The sequence below is a fragment of the Chiloscyllium plagiosum genome, unplaced genomic scaffold (genome assembly GCF_037043375.1).
Source record: "Chiloscyllium plagiosum isolate Xiang-an unplaced genomic scaffold, Cpla_swu_hap1 HiC_scaffold_3, whole genome shotgun sequence".
Taxonomy (NCBI): Eukaryota; Metazoa; Chordata; class Chondrichthyes; order Orectolobiformes; family Hemiscylliidae; genus Chiloscyllium; species Chiloscyllium plagiosum.
In genome coordinates, this window is record NW_028270141.1 from 123,849,398 (window position 1) to 123,864,599 (window position 15,202).

General features: G+C 42.2%; 1 protein-coding gene across 3 annotated transcripts in view; it reads left to right on the plus strand.

Annotated features, from left to right (window-relative positions):
* The first annotated feature begins 6,522 nt into the window (after positions 1–6,522).
* Positions 6,523–15,202, plus strand: part of LOC148151123 (S-adenosylmethionine decarboxylase proenzyme-like) — a 32,203-nt gene continuing 23,523 nt past the window's right edge. The window contains exons 1-2 of one of the 3 annotated variants that reach the window (XM_087983184.1): positions 6,523–6,654; positions 7,269–7,355. In XM_087983184.1, coding sequence (XP_087839310.1) covers positions 6,566–6,654; positions 7,269–7,355 — 176 coding nt within the window. In that variant the 5' untranslated portion in view covers positions 6,523–6,565. Of the gene's footprint in view, positions 6,655–7,268; positions 7,356–15,202 lie in introns of those variants that run through there. The other 2 variants (XM_087983178.1, XM_087983189.1) reach the window with 2 other exon arrangements.

Sequence of the window (15,202 nt, forward strand, 5' to 3'; positions counted from 1 at the left end):
GGAGAAGGGAGGGAACTACTCAGCATTAAAGGTTCCCCGAGCGGATCTGTGGTGGTACTGTGGAGGAAAAATATTGAGACCCACCCTACCTCCGGATTGGAAAGGGATATGCGCAATTGTACAATTGGCAATTCCATTTACCCTGGCATTTGAGAAGGAAAAGATAGTAGGGAAAAAGGGAAGGGGTAAGAGATTACTGTTAGATACTTCTTTTGATGACAGGATTTATCTCGATTCGGTCGGAGTCCCTAGGGGAGTACCTGAATTCAAAGCTCGTAACCAGATTGCAGCAGGCTTTGAGTCAGCTCTCTTTTGGTGGGTAACAATTAATAAAAATGTAGACTGGATAAATTACATTTTTTATAATCAACAGCGATTTATAAATTATACAAGAGATGCGGTTAAAGGAATATCAGAACAGCTTGATGCGACGAGTAGGATGGCATTGGAAAATAGAATAGCCCTTGATATGATTTTAGCAGAGAAAGGGGGTGTATGTGTGATGTTAGGAGGAAGCTGTTGTACCTTTATTCCTAATAACACTGCGCCTGATGGTTCGATTACTCGGGCCTTACGGGGATTGACTACCTTAGCAGAGGAACTGGCTGAGAATTCAGGAGTAGACACATCTCTCACAGGGTGGCTTGAATCCTGGTTTGGAAAATGGAAGGGGGGTGGTGGTTTCTATCCTTACTTCCCTGATAGTAGTAGTCGGGGTATTGGTGGCCAGTGGCTGTTGTATCATGCCCTGTATACGAGGGCTCACCCAGAGGCTGAGTGAAACAGCTTTGATGAAACGAATGCCCCTGAGGGGAATCAGACAGAGGAACTTTATCAACTAAATAATAAGGAGATGAGTGAGACTAAGATGGATGAAATCTCTGAAATGATGCTTGCGAATTTTGTAAACAATGTTAAGAAAAAAAAGGAGACAAAAATGCAGAAGTTAACAGATAGTAATGAAAAGAAAAAGGGGAAATTGTGGGATATAAATGAATTAATGTTATTTCTGCAAGTATAAATTCTGATACAGAATAGGAATGAGAAAATACATATTCAGCAAAAAGAAATCATGAGACATGAATACAGAACAATGGTGGATATATGGGCAAACAGGAAAGCATCTGTTTCCCCTCCTCAAGACACAGGAACTAACCCTAATCAAAGAGGTCAAAGTGGCCTCTGGATGGAAATAGATGCTGATAGAAGAAAAGATATGCCTAATCAATAATCTATAATAGACTGACGTCAAACACCCTTATGGGAGTCAGAGATAAGAGTTTGTCACGGACAAAACAGGATAAACAGAAGTTGTGGGATACGTCTTAAGAAAATGAGTGACGTAAGCGAAGCAGGGAACAGACAATGGAATAAGGAAAACATATGGGATAAATTGCGAAGGTTTTTTGGATATAGTGTGCATTTTGTCATTACCTTACCAGGTAGTTAGACAAAGCACCCATCTATAGGTGTACAAATAAATGGCTGATCAGAAATTAGTCTCGGACTGAAATTATTAAAGTGAGGGAGCTTTTGTTTCTCACATTGTACACCACTCAATGAAGGTAAGCATGCAGGTACAGCAGGTAGTGAAGAAGGCTAATAGCATGCTGGCCTTCATAACAAGAGGGATTGAGTATAGAAGCAAAGAGGTTCTTCTGCAGCTGTACAGGGCCCTGGTGAGACCACACCTGGAGTACTGTGTGCAGTTCTGGTCTCCAAATTTGAGGAGAGACATTCTGGCTATTGAGGGAATGCAGCGTCGGTTCACGAGGTCAATTCCTGGAATGGTGGGATTACCTTACACTGAAAGACTGGAGCGTCTGGGCTTGTGTACCCTTGAGTTTAGAAGACTGAGAGGGGATCTGGTTGAGACATATAAGATGATCAAAGGATTGGACACTCTGGCGGCAGGCAACATGTTTCCGCTGATGGGTGAGTGCCGAAACAGAGGACACAGCTTAAAAATACAGGGTAGACCATTTAGGACAGAGATGAGGAGAAACCTCTTCACCCAGAGAGTGGTGGCTGTGTGGAATGCTCTGCCCCAGAGGGCAGTGGAGGCCCAGTCTCTGGATTCATTTAAGAAAGAGTTGGATAGAGCTCTCAAGGATAGTGGAATCAAGGGTTATGGAGATAAGGCAGGAACAGGATACTGATTAAGGATGATCAGCCATGATCATATTGAATGGTGGTGCAGGCTTGAAGGGCAGAATGGCCTACGCCTGCACCTATTGTCTATTGACCAACACTTTTTAACTTACAAAGTGGATAACCCAACATTGTACTCCATCTGTCAGACCGTTGCCCACTCAACCAATCTAAATCTTAGCAGACCCTCAATCCTCTGCACAGTTTGCCTTTCCACTCAATTTATTGTCATCAGCAAACCTGGATACGTTACCATCTCCTCTTCCAAATTCTTTATATCTATCCTCATCACCCACCCCTGACAGCTCACCACTGATCTCCATCCTGAGAAACAACCATTTATCCTGACTCGCTGCTTTCTGTTGGTTAACCAGTCCTCTATCCATGCTAGTACATTCCACACAACTCCATGCATTCTAATGGATGAATCCAAGGTGTGGCACTTTATTGAATGCCTTCTGGAAATCCAAGTATACAGCATCCACTGGTTCTCTTTAAACACCCCCCACCCCCCCCCCTTTCCCCCCCGATCACTGTGCTTGTTAAATCCTCAAAACTTCAATGTGTTTGTCAAACACAACCTTCCCTTCTTGAATCCAAGCTGCATCCACCTGATAGGAACCTTTCCGTCCAGATGTTTCACTATTTCTTCTTTCTTGATAGTCTCCAGCATTTTCCCAAGTACAGATGCCAACACCCTTTTTTAAACAGCGGTGTGACATTTGCTGTCTTCAGGTCCACCAGGACCTGCCCAGAATCCAATGAATTTTGATAAATTATCACTAACACATCTTCTAAACTTCTGTCATTTCGTTCAGCATCCAGGGATGTATTCAGTCAGGACCAGGGGACTTATTTACCTTTAGACCCTCAGGTTTGCTCAACCCTACCCTTTAGTGATAACAATTGAATTGAGGTCCTCACCTCCCAATGTATCCTTAACCTCATTCCTTGGCATGATAAGACATATCTTCCACTGTGAAGACTGAGACAAATAGTTATTCAAGGCCTTGATCGTTTCAGCATTACCCAATGTTAATTTCTCTTTCGCATCCTGCAAGAGACTTTAGTCCACTTTAGCCCCACTTTTCCATTTTATATGCATGTATTTATAAAAACTTTTCCTCCCTGATTTTATATTCTGTGCTAGTTTGCTTTCATAATATATCTTTCCTTTCTTTATCCAAGGCTGGCTCTTCCTACCCTTGCTATTCTTGGTTTTCACTAGAATATATTTGCCTTGAGCTCTGGGAAAAATCTCTTTGAAAGGCTTCTACTGTTCCACCATATAACTTGTGTTCCCAGTCTAATTTAGCCAACTCCTTCCAAATCCTATTACAGTCTCCCTTGTTTAAGCATAACACCTTGGTTTTTGATTATATTTTTTCATCCTCCATTTGTATCCAAAATTCGATCATACTGTGATCACTCTGAGAGGATCCCTAACTACGTAATTGTTAATTTTACATGTCTCATACACAGGACCAGATCTAAGATTGCATGCTCCCTTGTGGGTTCAGTGACATGCTATTCAAGAAATTTATCACAGATGATTTCTGTGAGCCCCTGTTCAAGACTGCCTCTACTGACTTGATTCAGCCAATCAATATGCATGTTAAAGCCCCCCCCATAACTACTGCCATTTCATTCTTACGTGCATCAGAAGTTTCTTGATCGCCTGTGCCACTGTAGCACTATTGTTGGGTGGCCGATAGACACTCCTACCAATGACTTCTTCCCCTCATTATTCCTGATGTCCACCCAAATGGATTCAACATTTTGCTCCTTAGATCCTATATTGTGTCTCTCGATAGCCATAATCTCATCGTTATGTAAAAGCGTGACCCCATGTCCCTTACCCTCTTATCCTTCCTAATTATCTGATATCCTTGGATATTTAATTCAGTCATAACCACCCTGCAACCACATTTTTGTAATGACAGCTAAATCATACCCATTTGTACTGATTTACACAATAAGTTCATCGACTTTCTTTTGAATACTTCAGGCATTGGAATAAAGTGCCCTTATGCTCATTGTCCCTTTAGCATTTAGCAATCTCCCTGTCTTCGCATATGATTCTGGCATCCAATTTTACTTTTTTCTAACTTTTGCTCTGGTCTCTGCATTGTTTCCTCCTGCCTTTCTGTCTGTACTCCCATCCACTTGCCATTTAGGCTACCCTTCATCTCCCACTCTGCTTCTTGCATCTACCTTTATGCCAACTACTGGCATCTTCTGACCTGACACTCTGGTTCCCACCCAGTTTAAAGCTTCCCCAACAGCTATAGCAAGTCTGTCCGCAAGGATATTGGTCCCCCTGGAGTTCAGTTGTAACTTGTCCATTTTGTGGTCCTACCTTTCCCAGAAGAGAACCCAGTGATCCACAAATCTGGAACCCTGCACCAACTCTTCAGCCACTGGTTTGTCTGCCATATCTTCTTATTCTGCCCTCACTAGCATGTGGCGCAGGCAGCAACCCAGAGACCCTTGAGGACCTTCTTTTTAGCTTCCTTCCTAACTCTCAAAATTTACCTTTTATGACCACATCCCTTTTCTTAGCTTTGTCATTGATACCAACGTGTACCACAACTTCTGGCTGCCTACCCTCCCCTTTAAGAATGCAGTAGACTCGATCCAAGACATCCCTAATGCTGGCAGCCAGGAGGCATCATACCAGCGGGGAGTCTCATTCTTGTCCACAGAGTCTCCTGTCTGTTCCCCTGAACCACAGGGCTAGACTCAATGCCAGAGCCCTGGCTGCTCTGGCTTTCCCCTGGGAGGTTATTCTCCCGCCTTCCCCCAAAAGTATCCAAAACAGTTTTTGTTATTGAGGGGTGCAGGCACAGGGGACCCCTACACGACTGCCTACTCCCTACTCCCTTTCCCTCTCCTGATGGTCACCCAGCTACTTTCATCTTGTAACCGAGGTATGATTACCTTCCAGTGTCTCCTCTATCAACCCCTCAGCCTTCCAAATGGTCCAGAGTTCATTCAGCTCCCTAATGCAGTCTGTGCGGAGCTAAAGCTGGCAGCACTTGCAGGTAAAGTCAGCAAGGACGCTGGTAGTGACCCTGACCTTTTATATCCTACAAGACGAGCATGCAACTGCTCTAGCTTCTATCCCCACTGCTCTTTTTAAAAAGAGGAAAAGAAACTTATCTGAGCTTCACCGTAGCCCTCTCTCACCTCTCTCCATCTCTGATGGTGAAATGTTCCTTCAGTCCTGAAGTCAGCCTTAGTTCTAAGCACTCAAATCGTGACATGAGGCTTGTGCAAACAATTGGGACCTAGCTCGTTCTGATCAATTTAGGATCTGTTGATCCAGGCGATCAAAAAAGGGCAAGTCCTGGGATGTGATAGAAAGCGAATAAGATTGAATGTCGGAAATGTCATGGAATAAAAGGCAAAGAGAATGGTATTGGTTGTAATAAACAAAACATTTATCCAGAGTGAATATGAATATTAGAATAAGCAGCTCATGAAAAACAAGTTTCAGGCCATCACATGGCAAAAAAACTGATTAAAATCAATATTGAGTCCAGAATACAGTAAAGTGCTCAATAAGATTAGATAATGTTCTACTTGCATTGAGTTTCATTGAACACTGCAGCAGACCGAGGACATGCATGAGCGTGTGAGCAAGGTTGAGAGTTTTTTTAAAAAAAAACTGGGGACTTGGCATCAAAGTGTGGAATGATGAGGTTTTCTAGATCTCCCCAAATTGTCTGGCCTGTCCACACAACTGAATTCTTTTTTTTTTCTGATGGCAATCTGAATTTCTCTGGGACCTCCCTGAAGTTTTGTTCTTTTTAAACCTATTTTGCCACCAAATATAGTTGTGACCATCTATGTAATATATTGCACACTTCGGGAAATGCTTTTTGACTGTCCAAATATGCATCAGCCATACTATCCTCACCAATTATATCCATTAACGAATTGAATAAAAATTGGTGCTAGCTTTCATTAGTTAGCCAGAAGCACTAATTATTTTAGTCCTTTTTATTGTTTCTAAATGTCTCACTGACCTTTGGCAGGTTATATATCCTAGGTCTATTCCCTGAACCCTGTGCCCAAAAAAACACCTGACCCATTCAGTGAAGTCATGTGCTTCTACTCCACTTTTCCACCCTCCCATCTTCAACTCGGAGATCAAAAATCAGTAGGTCAACCTTGAAGACACACTCTGGGGCATTCACAATCTCTCAGGTAGAGAATTAGAAAAACATTTATCCCTTTTGAGTAAATGTATTTTTCCTTCTTAGTCTGAAACGATTAGTCCCTTATCCTTATGCTGTACTCCTGTATTCTAGATTCCTCAGCCAGAGGAAACATCTGCCTACTTTGTCAGACTCCTTCAGGTTTTTGTCTGTCTCAATGACTTCACCTCTTACTCTAAATTCCAGAGATAATGGACCCAGTTTCCTCCTCCTGTCAATGGAGAGCAACTTGTTTAACTCGGCCTCGTTTGATTGATCCCTTTGCAGTCCTACCTTCATTGCAAGTATCTTCTTCCTTCGATCTAGATTTTTTGTTGATTGCCTTATGACTCCAGTTTTGCTCGACCTCCTTACATCACACTCTGTCAAATGCTGCCCTGATGTCAAGTGCTGTCACTGTCACCTCACCTCTGGAGCTCAGCTCTTGTCCTTGTTCAGTCCAAGGCTGTGATGAGATCAGGAGTTGCGAACAGATTATTGCAAATCAACTACTGTTTGATTGCACTGACTTCATACGGCACTTGACTGATTGAAAATAAACTGATGAAACAATAATTGATTGGGTTGTATTTGTACTGTTTTCTATGTACAGAACATATTTGGGCAATTTTCTACTTTGCCAAGTAAATGCCACAGATGTGGCTCTACTGGAACAGCTTGATGAGGAACGCAGCTAGTTTTGGAGCACAGGTTTTCAGTACTAATGTTTGAATGTTGTCTGGTCCCAGAGCTTTTGCTGTTATCTTAAGAATGAAAGGTGCTTTGTCAATCTACTTCAATATGTTGCTATATTTTTTAAAAAGATGATTGTTGTGCAAAGATTAAATTTTGAGATAAGTTGTCACTTTTGGAGTCTTTGCAAGACTAATGACAGTTTTTCCTTTTTTTTTGTAGGTTTGAGTGGGACAAGCTATTGGAAAATGTGCATTGTTTGATCATAAGTGTGACAAAGACAGACAGGCAGGAAGCCTATATACTCAGGTATATGAATGTTTTGTATTTTTTATGAACCTAGTTAGAATTGAGCAAGATATGGGTTAGATTCCTAACAGCTGCTTGTTGCAAGAACAATGTTTAGAATGAGGAAAAGCATCAAGAGCTGTAAACCTCTGGTTTCAATGCTTAACTATGATAATTGTATCTGTTTCGAAATTTTAGCTCAATTGGTTATGCTACCGATCAGAGATAAGGGTTTTTTTATGAGACTGAGTTACTGTTGGGATAGTTAAAATAGTCCAAGAGAAAATAACAGTTTGAGTGCATTTCACAAGAGCTCAGAATTGTTAGGGTGCATAAGGAAACCATTTGGTCAGCTGGCTCTATTACCTAGTGCCAAATTCATGTCTTTTCTCCCATATCCATGAACACCACTTCATAGTCTTACAACATGGAAACAGGCTCTTTGGTCTAGTTAGTCCATGCCAACCATATTCTCAAGCCAAACTAATCCCACTTGCCTGCACTTGGCCCATATCCCTCCAAACACTTCCTAATCATGTACTTATCCAAATGTCTTTTAAATGTAACTATACCTGCATCCACCACTTCCTCTAGCAGTTCATTCCGATTATGAACCACTGTTTTTATTTTTTTAAAAATGCACCTCATCCTTTTTAAATCATTCTCCTCTCACATTTAAAAATATGCTCCCGGTTTTGAACTTCCCCACCTTGGGGACAAGAGCTTTGCTATTCATATTGCCTATGCCCCTCATGATTTTCTAAACCTCTATAAGATCACCCCTTAACTTGATATGCTCCAGTGGAAAGTTGCCCCAATCAGTCTTTATGCATAAGCCTTCTATTCCTGGCAACATCCTGGTAAATCTTTTGAGTCCTCTCAAATTTAATGATCTTCCTATAATGGCAACCTGAACAGACTTCACAACCATCCTATACAACCTCAGCACGGCATCCCAACCCCATACTCAAAGGTCTGAACAATGCAGGCAAGTGTGCTGAATGCAGCCTGCCTATCTGTGAAACAAGTTTCAAAGGATTATGTATCTTAACCCTTGGTTCTCTGTCCTATAACATTACCCAGAGCCCTACTATTAATTGTGGAAGTCCTGCCCTTGTTTGTTTCACCAAAATGTAATATCTCACGTTTATCCAAATTAAACTCCATCTGCCACCCCTCAACCTGTTCACCTCTTCCGATGCCCACTTGCTTGCCACAACTGAACCTGCCTCCATTTTCCAATCAGTACATTCCAGGCCCTAACTACTTGCTGTTTGAAAATGTATTTTCTCACGTCATCCACGTTTGGACATCACTTTTGGATTTTTTCCCCTTTTGAGCAAGAAACTGGTTCCAATCTACTCTATTCAGCCCATACATGATTTTGAAAGCTTCGATCAAATCCCCTCTCTCCCTTACGAGAGGAGAACAGTCCCAACATATTCAGTTTATTTGCAAAACTGAAGTTTCTCATACCTTGACCCATTCTTGTAAATTGTTCTGCGTAGTCTCCAATGCCTTCACATCTTTCCTATAATGGGCCCACAAGTGTATAAAGAAACTCGAGATGACATCTAGCAAATGTCGTGTACAAGTTCCACATCACCCCCAGTTCTTGTGCTTTGCTTCTTGTAATAAGGTCGAGAGCACTGTGCTTTAACTGCTGTCTCCCCCTTCCTACCACCTTCAATGATTTGTGCACAGATACACCCACGTCCCTCCGTTCCTGCACCCCCTTTACAATTATATCCCCTGTTTTGTTTTAGTTTGATATTCTTCCAACCAAAGTACATTATCTCACAATTCTTTGTCATCTACCCACATACTCCTCCACTTGGTCATTGTGTGTTTCGAATTCCGCACTATCCTTTTCCACAGTTTACAATTCTTACAAGCTCCATGTCATCTGCAACTGTGAAATTGTCCGTTGCACACCAAGCTCCAAATCATTCATATATATCAGGAGAAGCAAGGATCCCAAATCTCAACCCTGGGGAGAACCTTCACTTGACTGTAAAATATCCATTGACCACCGCTGTTTCCTGTTATCGAGCCAATTTTGTATCCATGTTGTTACTGTCCCTTTCATACCGTGACCTGTAACATTCCTAGAGTCTGTTAGGCACTGTATCAAACAGAAATCATGTATTGCTTTCTTTAACAGTGTTACCCTCATCGAGCCTTTCTAACAACTTCAAAAAACCTCCTAGTTAGTTAAACATGGCTTCCTCTTTAGAATTTTGAGCTGACTTTCCAATCACCCATTAAACTCCCATCTTTTCCACATGATTATTTATTCTACCTATAATAATTGTTTATCGATCCTTAATAATTGTTTGTAATTTGATTCATTCTGAAAATTAAGCTGTGATCATATCAATAATTGCAATTTTAGATTGTGGTTTTAGGATTGAATAAAATGAAATGCGGGAAAGTAAGTTAGAGACATAGTTTCTAGGGACTCTGGAGCACTTATTCTTTAGCTTGAATCATGTTGGTCATTTTAGCTGCACGTGTTCCATGGATTTTTCAGCCTTCAATTCAAACTCAAATTCTATTTTATCTGCCGTAGCTGAGTAAGAACTGGGTTATAAAAATTCTCAGCAGATGTACCTTATCTGAGAAGTCGTCTTGATTGATCCCTTTGTTTCTAACCCTTCTCTTTGAGCATTCAAGATGTGAACTTTGTTTTAAGTCAGCTCTGGCTATTTCTTTCAGTAAAATGAGTTGACAGCTGTATTGCTTCAGCATGTGAAGTCTGCTTGTTCAATTTGATACTGCATAAAGTAGTATACTTAAGTCTAATTTCAAATGTGTTCACGATGGTTGAGTCAATTAGACTCCTGGCTGATATCATATCTTTTAGGCAGAGCTTATTGCATGGTGGTTATAATGTTGAAGATGCATGATGTTATTTAGATCCTGGGTTCTAAAATGGAGGAACCATATGTTGATATGCTATTGATTTGTATTTCTATATTCTGCATGCTGCAAAAGGTAGGTTCAGTTGAGTTTTAGATTTGTTTGGAGTTTGGTGATGAGCAGTCTGAAGTATAGTGATACATGCATTTTTAATAAGTTCAACGTTGGCATAGAGCTTGAGGCAAGCAGTTGACGATGCATTAGAAACAAGGGTAGAAGGAATAACTATCACACCCTAGCAACAGGACGCTGATCCCCCTCAAAGTTAGAACTGTTCAGAAGGTTAAGCAATGCATGCAGGTTCAGTGAAAGTGAAAAGGTGTTGTTAATGGCTATGGAAAAATTCCTGAGTGGTTTATTAGAAAAATATCCAGGGAACAGAAAGCTGCAAGAAGCTGAGGGTGTTCCCTCTGCTCCCTACAGTTGCATGGGCCTCCAAGTTCCATGCTCAACAGCACGTTACCAAACTAGAGGTCATTGCACTTACAAGCCCATCATATGCAAATCTTATGAGCAGCTGTGCAGCTTACCAAGGACATCGTTCTTGAGAATGTTCCATATCTGTTCACATAATGAGCAAATAGGCGATGCATTTTTGTACCATCCAGCTAGCTTTCACTGTCATTTATCCAATGTTTCCAATAGGTGGGAGAGAAGATGTGATCTGAGAAATCAAAATTCATTGAACTTGAGGGGTCTATGAATCTTTTAAAAATGACTGGACCCCAACATAGCTGTATTGGAAGTGAGATCAAGGGCACATAAGATCGCATTATATGCAAATGATTTCTTCTGTTATCATCGAACCTGGCAGTTTCTGCACCCCTTTTAATACAATGTGTTATTTTATTTGGCTCTTTTTCAGGGTATAGGATTAATACCCTGCTTAAGGGTCTTAAGGGAATACCTGATATTGAAGGTGAATTACGATTCCCCTTTAAATGGTTGCAGGGGGCTTTCTTTACTTCGGTATTTTTGTTAGTCCCACCTTTGATCATTTATTTAAGGCTAAGTTTGCTCACTTGACAAGATTAGAGAAGATCTTCAAAGATAGGAGAACATTCCAATATCCTGGTTAGGTCGAATAGCCCTTATCAAAATTAATGTCCTTCCTTGTTTGGTGTATCCCATGTGAATGCCCCCTGTGTTTCCCAAGCAAACATTGTGGAGACTCATTGGTTGGCTTAGTTCTTTTATTTGGCATAACAGGCAGCTCCTCATTAAGCTTGCCAAATTGCAGCTACCCAAAGGGTTTGGGGAGTAGCCTTTCCAGATATTAAGATATCAATGAAGTTCCCTTCTGTCCTTTGTGGGTGACTGGGCTTTTGAGGACCCGAGATCCATATAGTTGAATATTGAGGCCTCCCAGGCAAAGTGCCCCCTTATTGTTTATGGGTAAGATGAGGGCAGTTATGGATTACTGTCTGAATCCAATCGTTATTATTTCAGTCAAAGCGTGGAGAGCAATGTGACAGAGCAAGGACAGATAATCTAAAACCTTCTTTCTTACCCTATAGTTGGTGCGCCCAGATTTCAGCCAGGGATGATGGACCAGAGATTCAAACTTTGGGCAGCTTGGGGTTCCTGTTTGGGAGACTTGGTCCTTCGACCAAATGAGCTGCAAGTATGGTTCGCCCAGCAGAGACCTCTTTCCTTCCTTTCAGTTTAGGGGCTTTATCCAAACAAAAAGACTATGCTTTTTTACCAACCCCTTTGGGTCTGACAGAAGAGAATGCTTCATGCCACAAGCACATACTTGGTTAGTACTGTCTACCACTTACTGGGGTGCGGTGCCTTGAACGATATTGAGCGACTATGTGAGATCTGGGAGCAAGAGTTGGAAGTAATAGAGGGTCCTGGAGACCAACGTTAAGGTAGACACTGTCTCTCTTCTCGGGGGCTTGCCAAATTTATCTCCTTTAGATGCACGTGGGAAAAAGCTATTTAATGTTCTCGCTTTGCGAGGAAGAGCATTCAGATGAGCTGGGTGTCTGAGAACTCTCTGGGCCTGTTGGGGTGGGGTATGCTAATTGTGGAACACAGCCCTTTGGCTTTCCTCTCAAACATGTTGCACCATAAAGCAGAACGATTTTATAAGACATGACAGCCCTTGAATTACCTGGAAGCAGGTACTTTCCTGTCCTTTCCCTGAAACACCTGATTCCCTTACTGATCAGCAATCTATCCATCTTGGCCTCAAGTATACATAAGGACTGTGCACGCACAGCTCTCTGGCAGTGAGTTCCAAAGACTCATAAGCCTCAGAAATATTACCCGTGATCTCAGTCTTAAATTGGTGCCTCTTAATTCTGAGAGGATGTTCTCTGGCACTGGACTCTCCTTTAAGGGGAAACATTTTCAGCATTTATCCTGCGAAGCCATTTAAATACTATGTATTTCAATGAGATCACCTCTCATTCTAAATTCCAATGAGTATTTGTTTTAAACTTTGCTCATAAGACAATTCTTTCATACTGGGGATTAACCTACTGAATCATCTCTAAGCTAATAATGAAGTAAATTGTGTCTACTGTTCTTGCAATTTTTTGTGCCTTTTGCAGTGAGGGTAGTTTTTTTTTAAAACATGCTCCATCTCCAGTATTGCCTTGTTTCCCCACCATTAATTCCCCAGTTTCACCTTCCAAGGATCAACACTCACTTCAGATACTCTTCTTTTTCTATATACATTAAAGTTGCTTGTTGTAATGTTTTCAGCATGTATAAATGCTGGGGCAGAAAGTAGCTTGTGAAGTGCCGTAAGGATTAGACCTCAACTACAATATTTGCGATCTGGGTGAAGGACTGATTGCATTGTTGTCAAAATCATAAAAATAAAATAAGCTTTGAAAAAGCCAGGATATAAAAAGGGGTGTAGATATCTTAATTGAGTATGCAATTTTTTTGCCATTTTGTGTGAGAAATTACAAGTTGTTCCCTTTGTCAGGAATAATAGATAAGCATAATTTAAATGGAGACTGCAGAATGCTGTGATACTGAGAGATCTGGGTGTCATTGTACTCATAAAAGGTTAGAAAGGCAAATGGGAAGTTTGCTGTTATTGCAAGTTGTTGGAATATGAAAGTAGGGAAACCTTTTTACAACTGTACACTGCATTAGACAGACTTCAGCCAAACTCTTGTGGGAAATTATGGTTAACATATTTAAAGAGGCAATAAAATTGCGGTGAGGTCTGCGTGCAAACTTGAGGCTAACCAAAGTGACCCTGTGCAACCCAGTTTGCCTGAAAATACATTCTATCAAAAAATGAAAACTGATGCAGTAAATATATCTAAAACTGTCCACTTTTCCCAATTTGTTCATACTTGACAATGGCCTGACCTTATGCAGGAAACAGCATTAAAATATTGGGAATATGCTCTTCTAATTCTTTTTCTACCTAATGTGCTGTCTTCAACCACTGCATTCAAACAACTTTGTCATGTATTGTGCTGCACTGCAATATCCCAGAGCACCTTGTGGTCTGAACTAAGGAATGAGGCAGGCAAATGACCTTTTCAGGTTTAATGCACATACCTGCAGCTTCCTTAAAGTTTCAGGCAGACAATAGAGCAGAGCACGGACACAAGACATAAAGATTACATAGAATTCACTATCTTTTAAGCTAGTATTCCTAATTCTACTAGTTTAATTGTAATTCAATGAGAAATTAAGTACTGTAAATGATGAGTGAAAATGTGATTGTAGAATGATACTGCATGGCAATTTCAAAGAGCATCGGGATCAGTGGTGCTGGAAGAGCACAGCAATTCAGGCAGCATCTGAGGACAGGCAAAATCGACGTTTTGGGCAAAAAGCCATTCATCAGGAATAAAGGCAGAGAGCCTGAAGCGTGGCGAGATAAGCTAGAGGAGGGTGGGGGTGAGGATAGAGTAGCATAGAATACAATAGGTCAGTGGGGGAGGAGATGAAGGTGATAGGTCAGGGAGGAGAAGGTGGAGTGGATAGGTGGAAAAGGAGCTGAGCAGGTCGGACAAGTCCGGACAAGCCAGGGGATCGTGTTGCTGGAGGTTAGAAACTAGGATGAGGTGGGGGAAGGGGAAATGAGGAAGCTGTTGAAGTCCACATTGATGCCCTGGGGTTGAAGTGTTCCGAGGCGGAAGATGAGGCGTTCTTCTTCCATGCGTCTGGTGGTGAGGGAGCGGCGGTGGAGGAGGCCCAGCACCTCCATATCCTCGGCAGAGTGGGAGGGGGAGTTGAAATGTTGAGCCACGGGCGACTTGGTTGATTGGTGCGGGTGTCTCGGAGATGTTCCCTAAAGCGCTCTGCTAGGAGGCGCCCAGTCTCCCCAATGTAGAGGAGACCGCATCGGGAGCAACGGATACAATAAATGATATTAGTGGATGTGCAGGTAAAACTTTGGATGTGGAAGGCTCCTTTCGGGCCTTGGATAGAGGTGAGGGAGGAGGTGTGGGCACAGGTTTTACAGTTCCTGTGGTGGCAGGGGAAAGTGCCAGGATGGGAGGGTGGGTCGTAGGGGGGCGTGGACCTGACCAGGTAGTCACGGAGGGAACGGTCTTTGCGGAAGGCGGAGAGGGGTGGGGAGGGAAATATATCCCCGGTGGTGGGGTCTGTTTGGAGGTGGCGGAAATGTCGGCGGATGATTTGGTTTATGCGAAGGTTGGTAGGGTGGAAGGTGAGCACCAGGGGCGTTCTGTCCTTGTTGCAGTTGGAGGGGTTGGGTCTGAGGGCGGAGGTGCGGGATGTGGACGAGATGCGTTGGAGGGCATCTTTAACCAGGTGGGAAGGGAAATTGCAGTCTCTAAAGGAGGCCATCTGGTGTGTTCTATGGTGGAACTGCTCCTCCTGGGAGCAGATACGGCGGAGGCGGAGGAATTGGGAATTCGAGATGGCATTTTTGCAAGAGGTAGGGTGGGAAGAGGTGTAATCCAGATAGCTGTGGGAGTCGGTGGGTTTGTAGAAAATGT